General features: G+C 37.8%; 1 protein-coding gene and 1 non-coding gene across 2 annotated transcripts; both read left to right on the top strand.

The window, feature by feature from the left end:
- The first annotated feature begins 640 nt into the window (after positions 1 to 640).
- Positions 641 to 3,184, top strand: lg6h3orf38 (linkage group 6 C3orf38 homolog). Its single transcript, XM_017423841.3, has 4 exons — positions 641 to 841; positions 1,068 to 1,243; positions 2,069 to 2,277; positions 2,363 to 3,184. Exons 1-4 carry the CDS (start codon positions 715 to 717, stop codon positions 2,724 to 2,726), a joined length of 876 nt encoding a protein of 291 aa, XP_017279330.1. The 5' UTR covers positions 641 to 714; the 3' UTR covers positions 2,727 to 3,184.
- A 1,273-nt stretch (positions 3,185 to 4,457) lies between these two features.
- On the top strand, positions 4,458 to 4,539 carry trnas-cga. The gene has a single exon. It is a non-coding gene; the product is annotated as a tRNA-Ser (tRNA).
- The last annotated feature ends 12,924 nt before the right edge of the window (positions 4,540 to 17,463 follow it).

Here is a 17,463-nt window from a genome sequence, read left to right as displayed (position 1 = left end):
ATACCTTCAGGGGGTTAACGTAAACTTCGCATTTTCGTGCTACGGACTATATTAATGTCCTAAATGTCATTACAATCACCATATCGTGTCCTGAAGGCATCAAGAATAGCCCCCGTCAAGTGAAGACTGCTTCTGTTCATTTCTGTAAGAAAATCATTAATATAGAAAATGATCAAATTTGAGTGAGTGGACGCTGAATTGTCTCTTACAAAATTAATCAAATTAATTTTTCTTACCTTAATAATTATTTTTACTTTAAATACAACGACTATTTCTAAGATAAACGACAATTACGATATTTTATAAAGCACATGAAAGTAAACAGGTAAGTGTTAAATTGTGAAAGTTAAGAATTCCGACAGCCGCACAGACAGCAAAACGCTCTGGAATGCTGCGTTCGTGTACCCTCGGCGCTCGGCTTGTCAAAGCCGTTCAAAATTAACAACGCTGTTAAAAACAAGCGACATAGGGTGGATCCCATATAACTGGCCTCCATACAGCTAGAAGCCTAATATTTTCAACAATAGCAACACACTTTAGACACGGAACGAACAATTAAAGAACGAGTAGGTCAAAAACCCTACATCAGTAACAGCAACCATGACTGGCTTAGTTTCAAGGGGACCGGTTATACACTGATCCGTGTTTCCATACGGAAGGATTTTTTAGCTGGACACAAATGGACGAAAATCCCAAAATAAATATTTTGCCAAGATGTCAGGGCTATCCGAAACGGAGCGTACTGGACTGAAAACTATATTAAGCTCAATGGCAAAAGGCGACTTAATGTCACTTAGTGATACGGTCACAAATAAGATGATAGCCGTGGAAAACGTTACAGGTAAGATATGTACGAGACAGCTCAAAGGTAACCGAAGATACTCAATTCTTCAAAACATCAGACGTTCTTAGTTATAAACTAAAATTTTATTACATTTACTAAAAGGGAGAGACTGATTGTGAACATGTTAGCATGAACAGACACAGTGGGAAGTCGTAAAACGAAACTAACATGTATTTAAATTTCGAGACATTCATGTTCTTGCACTTTGTTTTCCTGTTAACAGAGGCTATGGAAACTATTCTGTCCTTTTCTAAAAATGCCGAAGAGCTCCTTAAAAGGAAGAAGGTATATCGTGAGCTCATATTCAAGTACCTGGCTAAAGAAGGGGTGACAATGCCCCCGAACAGTGAAAAACACCAGCTGGTGAGGAGGGCGCTGGAGCTGTGGTCATCAGTGAAGGTAGGGACAGGAAGTCACGTGGCCCTCACCTGTTGCCATAGTTTCAACAATGCAAAACAAGTAGATTTTTGTTTTGAGCTGAATTTACATATAACCCGTGTATTATTTGTACACAGAACAAGCAAAAGAACAACTCAAAGACTGTTTGGATGAACATTAATATTATCTAGTTAAGCTATTCAGTTTTGTTTTTTGTTTTTTCAATTTTAGCTAGTTATTAATGGCATAGTTCATTACATGTGAGCTGATTTTCAGAAGTATTCAAATGCAGAAAAAAAAATGTACTTGATACAGGAGTTCAGGAAGCTAGGCTTCAAAATCATGTAGCATTTTTAGAATTAGTATATTTTAATTTGGATGATTATGAAGGAAGAAAAATCCCAGTATTATATCGTATGAAACTGCTTTCTATTGCCCAATAAATCGTTTCATGTGTTTAAAGTTTACTAGTGCTGCTAAGTCAATCAAATACTTTTAAGCTGGGATTTTTTAAAGTGCTTTTTCCCACATTTTGGACAATCTGTTGCTGCCAAACTCCATATGTGACCTTTCAAATAATTTAGAGAAGAAGTTGTATATTGGTTTGTAATCCCATTAATGATCCCTACTGTGTAGAAGAAATAACTATATAATAAAATATCATTCTGCAACTTCAAGAATTGCTCTAGTATTGCTTTCACTGGATGTATTTACCCTTGTTTGCAAAAGAAAAGAAAAAAGTTCTGCAATAGTAAGAGGGCAGATGCATTGCTTGAACATGACTGTTAAAAAACACTTAAAGAACAATGTGGTGTTGTGTGACAAAGTCTTAAATTTTTTTTTAAGGTGGATGAGGCCAAACAGCAACAGCCCACAACATCAGAGTCAACAGACACAAAGGTTGAGGTGGGTTTTGACCCACTGATCCTGGGCCAGCAGTTCTGCCAGTGGTTCTTTCAGCTGTTAAACAGTCAGAATCCGTCACTAGGCCAGCAACCTCAGGAATGGGGGCCGCAGCATTTCTGGCCGGATGTGAGACTTCGCCTTCTCTCCAGGTAAGAATAATTCAACTGTGAGAGCAGGTCATGGTGTAGAATTTTTAAATAAGAAAGCTTTACCTCTGTAACATGTCTTTCTCAGTGCTGCCACTGAACAGATGGACGAGTTCCTGGGTGCTGAACTTGTCAGCCTTCGTCTCTTGGCCTTGACCAGTGGAGAGCACCTCCTCTTCAGCCCCAACCTAGAACCTCACGGCCTCAGAGCTTTGGCCTCTCCCCATGGCTTGGTGCTGGTTGCTGTGGCTGGAACCATTCACAGAGATTCAGCCTGTCTTGGCATCTTTGAGCAAATATTTGGTCTGATTCGCTCACCGCTGGCTGAAAACAGCTGGAAGATTAAGTTCGTCAACCTGAAGATCAGAGGACAGGATGCTCTGGGTGGGGCGGAAGTAGCAGCACCCAGTCTGAGCTACAACTCTAGTGAACTCCAGCTTCTTTGTAGCTGATGACAAACAGGTTTAAGACTTTTTCTCTTACAAATCATTTTATGGAGGGATGGTTTTACTGGCTGAGTATGCATCACTCACTTTACAAAGATAAAAAAGTCATCAAGTAGGTTGAATCTTGATTACTTGTCACATCATTAGGACAACTTGATGCACGGCGACGCTAAAAAGTTTTACTTTGGAGTTTTTTTATCTTCAGATGTAAGAGTTTTATTTTAATTTTTTTGTTTGTGTGCTGGGAACTTTTAATAAAATGTTAAATATACTGTATGTTGCTTCAAAACATGTACTTTGAAAGCATGTGCCTTACACAAGATCTACTTCAAATGGAGTCCTGAATATAATTTTGTAAATATGTAACATGCAAATGTTATGAGACCTGTGTAAATATGATCAGGTTTATTCATTTAATAAATAAAATAGATTTTTTATGTAAATAAAGGTGTATTGTGCTTAGATGAGTAAATGTTCATTAGTCTTTTATTAGTATTTCCATAAAAAATGAAAGTATAGTCATTTCAGTTGTATAAATTTCATGTATCAAGATATTTAAAATATTGTGTTTTAGACAAGCATGTTTTTTTAGGGATCAGGTTTAGACACTGGTTTGTGAAATGGATATTGTTTTGAACTGTAAACTTTGACTAATTATCTTAATATTTTTAATTTTAAAATGTATTTAATTACTGGACATTTATAACTATTTCCTGTCAAAACAATGAATAACTTTTTATATGTAGATGTAATGTTGCTGCTACAGGGAAGAAAGTGGCATTTATTTATTCTACCTGACATCAGATCATTCATTCATGACATTGTGTAAATTTGTACAAATTATGATTATTATACTCTTTATTTATCTACGTAAAAACTCATTTAAATTAATTTTAATTTCTTAGGCCGCCAGCTAGGAAGGCAGTAGAAAAAACAGCAATCATAAAACTTAATAAAAGTACAATTAATACTTAGCATTTGCAAGCGAACATTCAAACCATGTGCTGAGAGTAGCAAGAACATCAAAAACAGACACATTAGCCAAGAGAACTACTCTCTCTCTTCTTTAAAATGGATTTAAATTTGATGTTAAATGAATAATGTAGAAATTTGGCCTAAACTGAAATATAAAAAAGGTTATGCTGAATGCCTTAACTTTGTCATTGCCAGTTGTTTTGTGGTTCTATAGATCCAAGATGAAAGTTGTTTCATTTCTTATGAGTTTAACTCCTGGTGTGGTTTGTTAGCAGTGAAACACTATCGATCTGGGCAACAAGAGCAACGATAACTAAATTATAGGCTGATGATCACTGTGACTGGATCACAGGCTTCAGGGCCAAATGGATATATTTAGCAGTAACATGACTGATACCTTGTATTATTATTTTTTTCATTTCTGTAGTTTTTACTCCTGATGTAATTCCAGAAGAAAAGTCTGCCAATGCTGGAATGGTTTTACTGTTTGGTCAGACATCTGAGATGAAAATAGGAATGCTGATGACAAAATCATGCACTTTTGGGAAGAAAACCTCTCATCCTGTACATCAGACAGTGCCGTGTGACAAATTCCTGATGCTGCTGAAGTAAATTATTGTGGCACGTCACTCTTGTGTTAAACATGCTCAAACAACATATAGAGCACTTAGATCCATCTGCTTTATGAAAGAAAAAAATAAATTGCTTACAATAGGGTGAGAATGTTGCCTCATTTACCCTTAGTATTGAGGAGTTTTTATCGTCACGGTGGCCGAGAGGTTAAGGCATTGGACTCGAAATCCAATGGGGTTTCCCCGCACAGGTTCGAATCCTGTTCGTGACGATCTTCTTTAAATTCTTCATTCCCAATTTATAAATTAGCTGGGAACTGTTGGCTGACCATCAAGATCACACATAAATATTTGGTGTTAAGTGGGTTGGGTGCATCATTAATAACACAGGCTTATGATATACAGTAACACAACAGATAAACAACAAAGACATGATGGACGTGACTGTTTTTATGGCCAAAGCCCCAAATACTTTTTGTTCCCCTTTCACTTACTGGTATTGTCATTTGCAGAGTACAGCATTCACCAGTGTGTCTAACACTACATGAATCATTAATATAACAAAAGAAAACGTCCATCGTTATCTCACAAGCTTCAAGATGATTGCTCATTAATGCTGTAGGCCTGAATTGTCATTGATTCACTTGAGTCACCCTGGAGAGGCCATACCAGTTCAGCTGGGACATGCTGAGTGCCAGTATGACTCTGTGGCTTTTGTGGAAAATGCTACATGCGGGAAATTATTCTTGGCAGCCTCTCTCAAAGGCCCCTGGAATAGTTAATATCTGTGACTGTACGGGTTGGAGCCACATGCCCCTCTGTGCTTTACTGTACCATAGTTGTGGTGAGAGGGAAAACCACTGCAGCCATTGATCTCAGCCTGTTCACCTCTCCCAAAGAATAACAAGCTGCTTGCCTTCTCTCTTTATGGCACTATAGGCTTCTCTGTGATTTAATAAGTGGTTTGGGCACGGGCGCAGCGCTGACGCACTGGTTCAAAAATACCGCTGCAGTGGCGTCTGGTGATGGTTTTGTCTCCACAGGCTTTTCTTTTTTTTTCTTTCCTCTCCTAACAGTGAAGTCTGTTTCTCATAAAGAAACATGCTAAAAATCTTAGACTTGTGGCTTTTTGAAATAATTTGTGGGTGTTGAACCATAAAAAGACCTTCTTTAATTTTAAATCCATATTTTTCACTTATGATTGATTGGATGCTGGTTGGGCACCAAGAAAAAGCCACATTAAGATCAAAGGTGACTTTATTAAACACTTAATGTGGACAGTCTGATAGCTTTTTACATCTTATTGGCCAATATTTATTGCCTGCCACCAAAAGGCAAAACCGAATTATATTGTTTTTGCCTGTGTGTGTCTGTGTGTGTATGTGTGTGTTTGCCTGTTTGTTACCAAAATATCTCAAGAACCACTGAAAACATTTTGATGAAACTTCCAGAAAGTAATCATTTGATGTACATCTACAACTGATTAACTACTGGAGTCAGCCCAATTCAAGATGGCTGTGTCAGCTAACTGGCCTTAAAAAACACAAAAATGGCTATAACTCTGTCAATTTCAAATATATTGAGCTACAATTCTGTGTGGTAATAGCTGAGACTGATCCCCAACACATATTCTGAGAATTAATAGATTGGGCAAAATCTTTGTTTAGAATTTTACCATTAACAATTTGAAGTCAACTCTGTCTGCCTGTTACCAAAACAGCTCATGAACCCCTTTGACAAATTGTAATTTTATTTATGTCTAATAATGACCAACTTTTGGAATCAATCCAAATGAAAATGACTACCACAGCTAATAAACATTAGTCAACAATTTATCCATTATTGAGCTAAAGTTTCTTGTGGTAGTAGCTGACAGTCAGTCACAATAAACTGAGTTTGAGGTCTTGCAATATTGCATTAGATTATGCATAATGGTATATTCAAGAATGAACCAAAATAATTCATTTTTAACACAAGATGATCTTAGTTTAAAACTCTGGCACAAAATGTAGTAGGTGAAATGAATCCTCTCAAGGAACGCTGAATTATTTTATTATTGTCCTCATGTAATCAAATTTGTAGTGATATTAACAGACAAAGACTTTAATTTCTTGTGAAGCTAACGCGACTTGACCCTTCGGCAACATAACGCCAGAAGAGGGCAGACATGCTGCATCAGAGAGAGGAAAGTATTTGATCCTGATCATGAAAAGAGAGAGGAAGAAAAAAAAAGAGAAAAGAAAAGAAATCCTTTTAACACTACTGAGGAAACTCATCAATTTGTAAGAGCAATCTGAGCGAGCTGATGTTAGCAGGTAGTCTCTATCCGGCCACGTCCGTGAGGAAAACTGTAAATTTTTCATGCTCGAATTGCCCTCCATTAAAGTAATGGGGTTCTAAAAGAGAGACATGTTAAACTGTTGGCTTTCGTAAGCACAACATGCATTTCACAAGTTATAGGAGTGTCAGTAATTTATCTGTGTTGGTGAAAGTGTCAGAGGAGGCTTTAGCTCTGTGTTCTCCGCACTCTGCATTATCTGGACAACAAAGAGCGGGATTTATGGGTGGGAAGCAAATCAATCAATAGGCTATGATATTTTTTTTTCTGTCAACAAAACGCATTAGAAGTGAATTCAATCAAAGTTTGACAGTTCTTTTGTCATTTCGTTCAACTTGCCCCCTAACCCCACAGTGTTTCATAAACCGATACACAATGAAAGTCCGCCGAGGAGGAAATGGGGTCAACAGTGTTTGGTGTTAAAGCCACAATCTTCAGTTTTCCAACCTAACACTTTGTCTCTGTCTGACGAGGAGTTATATTTTTTCTATTTTCTTTGGGATAAGGACCTGACAAACAGCTGTGATCTATTGCGGGACTTTATTTGAACTTTTGCTCTGCTGCGCTCCTACACAAGTCAATCAAGAATGTTCAGCTTTCTTTGTAAAAAAACAGATATATTTATAGTCAAGAAATTTGATCTACATTATATCACACAAAGAGGAATTAGGTTTGTTTGACAGTTTTAACCCTTTTTCACTCAATGGGGAGGTACATGACCATTTATTATCTACACGCATCTGTTTTTATTACAGTCCGCATGTTTGAGCTTACATCATTGCTTCACTTTAACGCAAATTGTTTTGGACCAACGAGGCAGCCATCACAGTTCAAATTAGCCTCTCTCCTTCCTTGGTGGTGTATCCTTACACACGCATCATTATTTCACGTAAACACTGGAAATGTGAGACTGTCGGGGAAATGAACGCCACTCAAGACAACAAAGACAGGCCTGATTGAAAAGATCCTGGGCGGTGACGCTCTCGTTTAGTGTCGATTAAAGTAAACAACAAGCTGAGACACTTTTAAAGCCAGCTGGATCCAATATTTTTATTTGTACTCAATCGGATATGTCTGCATTCAAGAATGTTTCAGTCAGAAAACACAGATGCAACAATATGAGTTACCCAAATGTCCCTCACATTGAGATGTACTTGAGGAAAGCTCACACACAGTTCCCTCACCCCTTCCTGCTTTATCTCTTTATTTTCCTCTATCTCTCCTTTTCACACATAAAAGCTCTACTGTGAGGCTTTGCAATGAGTCCCTTTGGTATGCAGCGCAGGGGCCCCTGTGAGTTCCGTCCCTTGGCTCTCAAACTAAACACTGAAGATGGTGTTATCTGAATGCTGCCAGGAGGTTGTCAGCTTGCATTGGGCCGGGCTGACCAAGTGGCCGGTTTGTGGATGCGTGTCTGTGCCAGGCCCTCATCGCCTTCCCTCTGTGGACATCTGCTGTGTGTGGAAAAGCTGTAGGGTTTGTCTGTGGTTGCATCTTAATCCGCCATCTCCTCAGCTCCAGCCATGCCTGCATGGCCAAGCAAACCACCAGCTCTGCTCACTTTGCTTGTATTAATTGCCCTTGCATGGCTCTCTGTTTGCTTCTGATTACAGTCATTAATTTCAATTCCCCTGGAAGCCACCACCATCGTAGCTGCCTTTAGGCACGCACAGATATGAACTCACTCACATGTAGATGTTAAGAGTTATAAGAGAAGGGTTAACTTTGACCTGCAAATGGGATAACAAGGAAGGAGCTTGAAATTGGTAAGTTCATCAGCAGCTTAAAAATGTTTCACTTACAGATGTTACATCTTTCCACTGACAGGAATACCATCATTTATAGTTATTTAACCCTCCTGAAGCCCTCATAACTGAAGAGAGGAAGAGAAGCCCTTGTAACTTTGGGTCCATCTGACTGAAAGGCCACGGGAGGGTTAATTGAATGGAAAGATGGTTTTCTATGTTCTTAATGCACTTCTTTCATTAGGTCCCTTGCTGAAGTATGTGACTTTCATACTTCTTTATTCATATTACACTGTATCTAAAGTTAAACAAATTAGTAGTTTACTACTTTTTTATCTAGTGAATTGATGATAGTTAAAGTTCAATCAGTAAACTAATCATCACAATACTAAAAAAAGTTGTCAGTTGAACCAACTTATCTCCTGTGTCTCAGACATTTACCATTTGCATACATGTGTGATGGAATTTAAAGAAAACCATGCAGTATAATTAAAAAGTGAAATATCTACCATCTCTTTGGCTAACAAGGAAATATCTGTCTGTCTCTTTTTTTTTCTTGACAGTCATTCATCTCATTCCCTTCAGACTTGGCTGCTCCCCCCTTTGCCAAGAACCTCAAAAAGTACCATGTTGAAGATAGTTTAGTTGATTGATGATTTAATTTTTGGAATCTTCCATATCTGATTAGGTGTTGAAATACCTGTCAATGTAATTATTACACACTATACCCATCAACTGAACATACAATATCTATTGGATGTAGTTTCTAATATTGAACTCAAATGACATAATTTCCTTTAGAAAGTAAAAAGATGATAGATCAAAACTCCACAACTAAAACTGATAAAAAAGACAGCTGAGATTTGGATGTATTTTTTTAATTCCAACTTTACATTCCTTGTCTGTGTAATGCAGGAGACCAAAAGGAAAGTCCCTCTCACCTGCTGGTCATCATTAATCAGTGTCCTCATCCCAGCAGGTTGACCACATCTGGTAAATTCCTAACATCTGGGCTCATAGGATGTCCTCATGAGTGCCAGATGTGTGGTTCAGCAGGGTTAAGGGAAAAATCACTCCCCTTGTCACCTTTTTGTTTTGTATTTTAGCTCAGAAACAAACATTTTCAGCAGACTATTTAATAAAGTGTATTCAGAATTAGGCTGACAAATGTGTTTATTTTAAAACAAATCCTGTATGCCAGATACTTTAAGTAGTAAAAACGCATAATCTGGCCTTTTTAATTTTTTTTTTTTTTTTTTTTTGCATGTACTACAGCAAATTGAATATGACACATAGGATTAAAAACAGAATGGTGTTGGAAAAAGAGCTTAGGTTCAAATCTGGAAAATGGTACACACAAAAAAGGAGCAGGGAGCAAAGTACCTTTGAGAGTTGGGAAATTGCTTGCAAACTTCAAGACACCTTCACAGATGCAGCCAATCGAGTTAATTAAGACCCTAAACTCATAAACTAGCCAAAGACTTATGTGCCGTCACTGCATACCGAGTATTATAGGATAACACTCCAAAATGTGTCTTCATGAAAGTGTGTTTCTGTCAAATTCCAAATAAAGTACATTTTTAATCCACAGCACTGTTATCAGAATTTTTTGCTGTTGTTTCATCTGTCTTGTAAAAGGAGAGTGATGTACCAAATGGCTACCTCTCAGCAGCCACTAATATGAACTATAAGGAGCAGTAAAACTTTCCCATAATTCCACGCTATGTGGCCTCTTGCCTCCTGTCACCTTTTCACCTCAGAGCCTGAGGTTTTCTGGGAAAGTGAGGCTTCTGGATTGAGTCATCAGACAGCTGTACCTTAAAGGGCCTCATGGGGGCGTCGCCGTGAGGGGTCGCTGCCCTTTCCTGTGATGTGCCGGCCAGGCACAAATAAAAGCCTCTGAAGCTTGACAACTTCCTCGCTGAGCCCACGTAACCCAATTAGCAAAGCCGTCCTCAGTCGGAGAAAATGAAAACATTCCGGACTCAATTTCCCAAGACGGTAGTATTTATTTATTAAACCCATTTCTTTTTTCACCCTCTTCCTGAGATTTGGTAGGACTGAATTTAATGGTTCGCCAAGGAGCGACTCAAAGACTTAATGTCATGCTAGTGAGCTGCATATATACTATACTCTTGGCTGAGCTGAATTCTGCAGACAGGCGAGTATGCTTTACATATTTACCTGCTGTGATCTTTCAAAAGGACAACCAGATAATGAGCACAAATTGCTTCAGCTCTGCGGGTGCTTAAAGTCTTCATTACCCAGTGGGCAGTAAAGTCCGTCGGCTAGAAGATGCACAAGGTGGGAGGCAAACGTGGAAAGAATCAGTGCTCGAGAAGGTCATATTGATTGATAATGAAGTACCCTGTGGATTGTGCTGTGGCTTGCTCATTCCCCAAAGCATGTTTTGTTGTGGGATACAGACAGCTGCCTGAAGGCCATGAACAACGCAGACAGGCAGAGAAAGACAGTGAAATCAATGGCTGTCTCACAAAAGAGCTCTTGTAAGTTCTTCCCAATCATCTAAAGTGGCTCTCTTGGCACCTCTATTTGCACCTACCTCCACTGGAAAAAACATGCTTGATTCATTACTGGCCCTTCAGCTTCAGAGAGTGTTCTTTCTTCTGCTTTTCTGCACTCGAGTAACAATCAGTGACAGAAGAAGATTAAATTCTCTCAAATATATAAGCATCCTTGTATTAAAAATCAACCCACAGACATGTGGGAAGTAACAGAAATTCCATCTTGTGAAAGATACTGATGATGAGAAATGCATGAAAGGAAGGCTACATTCACCTTTTGAGACCAGGCCTCTGGTGTTTTTTATTCCCTCGTGGGTTTCTGACAGAGCCAGATAGGGATTCTCAGAACTGACAGCCAAATGTTCTCATCCATCCTCATCCAAGAGGGCCACGGGCGTCATCAGCCTTGTCTAAATTTCCCTCGATGAAACCCCAAAGAAGAAATTTCTTGCCCCAAGCTTTGCAAAAAATGATGGAGCTGGGAGTTTCCCTGCAGAGTCTCTTTCAATATGTCATCATCGTCATAGCTGCCAGCTGGCAGTCAGTGTAACCTACTGCAGATGTGTCAGCAAAATAGTCTACGTTTTATTATTATTTCTTTCCACTGAATGTCTATTGCGAGATGCTGTCTTTTCTGTAGTCGCATTGTAAGTCATAACTCAAGCAGCTCATGATGTGCTCCCCATTCTTGTGGTGGAGAGGCATTTGTGATGATGAACAGACACATGGGGGAGTGTTTGTTTAGTTTAAGAGGGAAACTCTTTGCCTGGTGGAGCTATACAAGCAGATGTAGGCACTTCTTGTTCAACCTGGCTGTGCTGACAAAACAATTTTAGCTGCTTTGGAGAATAAACTGGCCATTTTATAGGATTATACACCTCAATACAAATGTAGTATATATGAATTATTTAGTTTTATCTCTGTGTGTGGAGCTAGAAAGGAAAAATGTGATGCTTTGACCATAAAGAAATGTTTTATAAGCATCTTTTTTTGCCAAAGATAAAAAGCCTTTGTAAAAAAAAGTACAGAAGCATTTGACAACTATACAGTACGTCCTAAAATCAATTCATAGTGCCTTTTAACTTTCAGTACAGCTCTTATTTTATTAAAATAAGCAGTAATGTTGCAAAACAATTACATTCATGCAGAACTTGGCAATCTTGTTTACTTTAAACCTGAAGATGCTTTTAAATATGAAAGACTGAACTAAAAGTCAAGACATCACTATAATAATATATAACATGTAAATTTGACCTTAGGAACAAAGAAAATAAAAGACATGTAAACACAAGGAGCAGCAATAAATCAATAAATAAACATGCAAAAGTGAATTTTTCTGAAGATGCAACTGCTTTGCATGCAATAGCAGAACAAATTTACATGTTGTCTTGACCTTCTCTAGGATGTAATGTAATGCATATCAAATGAGGGACAAGATGACTTTGAGATTTTAGTTCAGGAGCACCTGGTGTGATGATAATGTCTGCATTACATGTCACAAATCAGTTTGGGATAGTTTAATTTCATCCTGTGAGATACAAATAGATAAAAGCGGCCTCTGGCTTTGGGGCACACCAGACGAGTCAACTACAGGTTGAACACACGCAGTCGTGTTTGACACTTTGACTTTTCATTCCTTACAGTGTCACGTTACTAGTTGAAAGTTTGTTAACCCAACATGGCAGCCTAACAGTGGGTTGACTGAGTTGGAGGGTGCTTGTGAGGTGACGTGTGACCTCTGACTGAGGAATGTTTTTCGAGGCTGCCTCATCCATCTTCATTTACTCCCAGTGGTTATTGTGCTACACAACATTAATTCAAACAGCTAGAGGTGTTTTGTTAGCTCGCTCCAGTCAAACCAAACACACCCGAGTTGTCTGAAATGACAGCCATCATTCAAACTTTGTTTCAATAAGGGATCATGTTAACCTATGTTATCACTTACTGTGACTGAAATTTCAGAAACCACATTCCTTACCCTCATTAACTATGGGGAGACAGACTTTTTCTGTATTAGGAGACAGTAAAAACCTTTCATTTTTATGCTAAAAGTCAAATTAGGCAATTATGTCTTAACAAAAACAACATAGTTTCTCCTAATGTTTTATTTTTTATGTTTATCACAATTCTCTTGTGTGTTCTACTGCCTGTGACATTTGCATTCAACTGTACCAACCTCCGGGGACAGGGTCATACCATCCATTAAAGTGGGAAGGATCTATTTTGGACTCTGCAGTTGCAAGGACAGCTACAAAAAACTCATAAACATCTAAATCAGCTTATTCCAGCACAACCGATGTAAAATCTCTCAAAGACACTGGCATTTTATACACTGCTCGTATTTAAGTGGCATTTATGGCACTCAATTTAACAGTATATTATTTTAACAAGAATGCTTGCTAAAGCCTAGTGCTTGTAAGTGCTCTTATGAAACAGTGAGAGTCAAATAGAGAGACACTGAGACACAAAGAAGGTCAGAATTAAATGATGTGCTGAAACCACTGAGGATGCTGGCTTGTTTTCACAGGCTTGTTCAGTGACACATTGTTATTATTTCACTTAGTAGATCAGTGAAACAATACCTCAGGGGTTAAGAAGCTTTAATTTAGGACTCCTTAGCCACAACATTCAAAGTCTCAAAAGGAAGCTTTGTCCTCCTCTGACTCTCCAATCAGGTCTAGGATGTGACATCTATTCCCAGGCATGTTTTATTAATCCATCTGCATCACCAAAAACTAGGCCAGTCACACACAGCCCAGTCTATCTTGTCCTCTATACACATGGTTTTATTTTATCTTTTTTAAAAAGTTTTTTTTAATAACTTTTTAATAATACTTTACTTTAATGAAAGAAATTCAAACAAAGTCAGTTCAGTTCATTTATATAGCCACAATTCAAAACCAAAGTTATGTCAGGGCACTACGCACAAAAGAAAAACAAACAAAAAAAGTCCAAACACAGCCATATTCAATTACAATTACAGCCATTATAAATCCTATTATAATACAAGACATTCACATACAATAGATACCAATTAGTAAAAGTTATCTTTCTAAGGAAGCCGTCAGATTGTATTGAATCTTCACTTTATCACAGTCCCCCATCCTGAGTACCACAAAGGAAACAGTGGAAAGGAATGACTCCCTTTAAACAGGAAGAAACCTCCAGCAGAACCAGGCTCAAGGTGAGCAGCAGGAAAGAAACACAGGGAAGAATCACACACAGACACAGAAATATTGATCCGGGTGTAGTTTCTATGGGAAGAAAAACAAAGAAAAACACAAGTTAATGGCTGCGATAACTGCATCCATAAGCATGGAGAGTAGAGTGTCTAAAGACAACAGAGTGAGAAAATGTGGTCAGTTTATCCTCCAGCAGTCTAAGCCTATAGCAGCAACCCTAACTATAGGTTATTTATTTATCAAAAAAGAAACTTGGGCCTATTGAGCCTGTCATTGACAGAAACTGTAAATTGTTTTTACAAAAGAGAAGCCTGATAAGTGCTTCCCATTCTACTTCAAAAAACTCTAGGAAGCACAAGTAAACCTGCAGTCTGAGAGTGAAGTGCTCTGTTCGGAAAATATGGAACAATAAAATTCCAATATAAGATGAAGCTTAGTTGTTGAGATGGTTGAGGTTAAATAACATATAGTCAAAAATAACATGAAGATTATTTTCATTAGTACTGAAAGCCAAGTTAATGCCATCCAGGGAAAATTAAAAGCTGCAAAGTTTGTTCCTTAAATGTTCAGGTAAAAAAACAAAACAACAACAACCTCTGTCTCGTCTGAGTTTAAAAGCAGAAAATTAACAGTCGTCCAGGTTTTTATGTCTCTAAGATATGCCTGTAATCTAAATAACTGATTGAAATCATCAGGCTTCATGGATAAATAAAACTGAGTATCATCAGCATAACACTGAATGTTTATTCCGTGCTGAAGAAAGAAAGAGTCACAGTTAAACACCATGTAATTTAGCGTCTTCTTCTAGAAGTTTGTTTTCATATGACTACGTACAATGTTATGGACAAGTAAATCTGCAAGGAGTCTGAGGTACGTTTGTGCCCAAACAATGATGAAAAGTTGCTTTAATTTAAATGACTGCATTGTTCTTCCTCAGCCATCTTTTTTATACAGTAGTCTAGACGTTTGACCACACAAGGCGACATTGGTTGTTCTAAGTCTTAGAAGCTGCTATGTGTGTGTGTGTCTGCTGCCTGGTCTGTGTATCTCAGCAACATGGAAGAAAAGAGGTTCATGTGGCACACATGTGCACCACGTGGCTCTGACAGAAAAATAGTAAGTGAGAGACACCCCTCTCTCCTCTCCCTGGGGTACATGAAGTCGGTGGCAGACGTGTCACCCGCCCTGGCTACCGCTTTAATTAAAGCTCTAATGATAGGCTTTCAACTGGGAAGCAACTTATCATCACACATAATCACTCGGCACTAGTTAGTGCGGGCAGAATTGCAACCATCTGCTTGGCTAGGAGAACATTCTGAACATTCTTTATATAGTAGATGTAGTGAACAGTCAGTATTTATTTTAAGAGACCCCCTTATGCCGTATAGCTGAAAAAGCTGTTGATGAATAGCTAATAAACCTTAATTAGCGATTTGGCTTGAATAGGCGATGATAGCTAGTGATTGTGGATATTTTCTAAAGTCTTTTAAATTTACTCCACGTGCACATGAGTACAATGTCAACCTCTTCAAAAATATTAATAATTCTAAAAAAAAACAGTTCAGCTACTAAATTGGCCATGACACTATAGTTAAAGTATGACTGAATATAAAACAGTGTCACAGGCTTAGCATTTTTTTTGAAGGAATGCATATCACCCACTGACAAAACTTTAGACTAATTTCATCTTATGCTGAGAAATGATAGCATTATAGCCATTTTGGTCAAACCTTAAAAATAACATTATGCACAGTTTTATGCAATATTGTCAAATGCAACACTCAGAGTATGTGTCGTGAATAATTCTCAGCTACTACCGCATCAAATTTTAGCTCAATATTTGTAAAACTGACTGAATTATAGCTATTTTTGTTTTAACTAATGTTAACTAGCAGTGGTGGTCATCTTTAATTGGATCTGACCAGCGGTATATGAGATAATTGCCAGAATAAAATATAATTCACTCCAACAGTCATTGCTAAAAATATGTGCAGCACTTGGAGAATGTGCAATGGATCATTCTCTTCTACAACCACATCACATTTTATCAAAGTATCTGTAAAACTTACTCAATTAAAGTCATTTTGTGTTTTTTTTATCACTTGGCTGTGACAGCCATCTTCATTGGACTGACTGTAAAGGTTACTCAGTTGCAGATGTACATTCATTGTTTTTACTTTCTGAAAACTTGTTGAATGGTTCATGAGAGAACAGCAGACACACACACAGACATCCCCACCAACACACACCGACTCAGGCAAAGATATTATTGCCTCTCTTAGCATTTTTGCTGAAAGTGCTAATAAAAGACAAAAATAAAATCAACAAACTTTAGTTTTATCTGCAGGAAATGAGACAGTTTTATTTAAATCGTTAATTTAGTCTGTAAAAAATGTCTTTAAAACTAGATATATGATGAATTCTAAATGTGAAAAACATCACGAATGCTCAGCAGATTAAAAAGGCTTTAAATTACACCCACATAATATTCTGTATAGTTACAGTTTGATCCGGAACATGAGAGAAATGCAAATGTATTCAAAGATCTGTAGGCATCACAGGCGGATTACATTCATTTCTTACCAGAAAAAAAGTAAAAGCAGTTTGAAGTGATTTACTATTTTAATGTTTGATTAATGCTTGTGTTTTTCATGTTTGATTTGCAGGGAAAGACTAACTTGATTTGCAGTAAGACTGTTTTCACACTTTAATTATGGTCTTTGACTTTCTGCGGATGCAGAAATGAAATTTATTTCCAACAAATCAATCTGAGGTCAAATCAGGAGCACCCAAGGATTATTTACTAGCTCTAAGATACACTCATAGTGTAGCTGACAGAAAAGCTGCAATCTTAGGGCTGATGTAATTCTCTTCAGTGTTGTGGGCCTCAAATGCTTTGCTGATAGAGTAAAGCTTTGCCAAAGGAAAGTGATGAGAGCAGCTTCCTGCCACTCATGTAAATCCTGCCCCTGTTTACTAAGGTTTCATGATCAAAGGAAAGGAGGAAAGAGTAGGAGGGTTGCATTGGGAGACATTAAATAAAGGAAAAGTTGCACAGCTGAGTCAGTGTGAGAGTGTTTAAGATGCTGTCAGGTTAAAGGTGTAAAATGTGAGTGACACTTTTAAGATGGGTGTCTAATGCTTTATATTAGGTTGAGAAGAGATACTGTATGTTTCTCATGCCCATAAAAAGGTATTAGATTTGCTTATTACATGATTTTATCACACTGTAGATGCCTTGTCTTCTTTATATTTATCCTTTAGGCCCCCTGCAGGGTTTTTTCCTGCCCACCAGATGTAAATAAAATAAGAAATAAAGACAAGAAAACATAAACGCTCTGAAAAGTTTGACACCCTTTACCAGTGGGCTTCGTTAACTTCGTTAACATTTTATATCTAAAGGAAA

Source organism: Kryptolebias marmoratus, linkage group LG6, assembly GCF_001649575.2.
Source record: "Kryptolebias marmoratus isolate JLee-2015 linkage group LG6, ASM164957v2, whole genome shotgun sequence".
Classification (NCBI taxonomy): domain Eukaryota; kingdom Metazoa; phylum Chordata; class Actinopteri; order Cyprinodontiformes; family Rivulidae; genus Kryptolebias; species Kryptolebias marmoratus.
The sequence above is the reverse complement of the archived record's forward strand: the minus strand, read 5'-3'. Positions and strand labels throughout refer to the sequence as shown.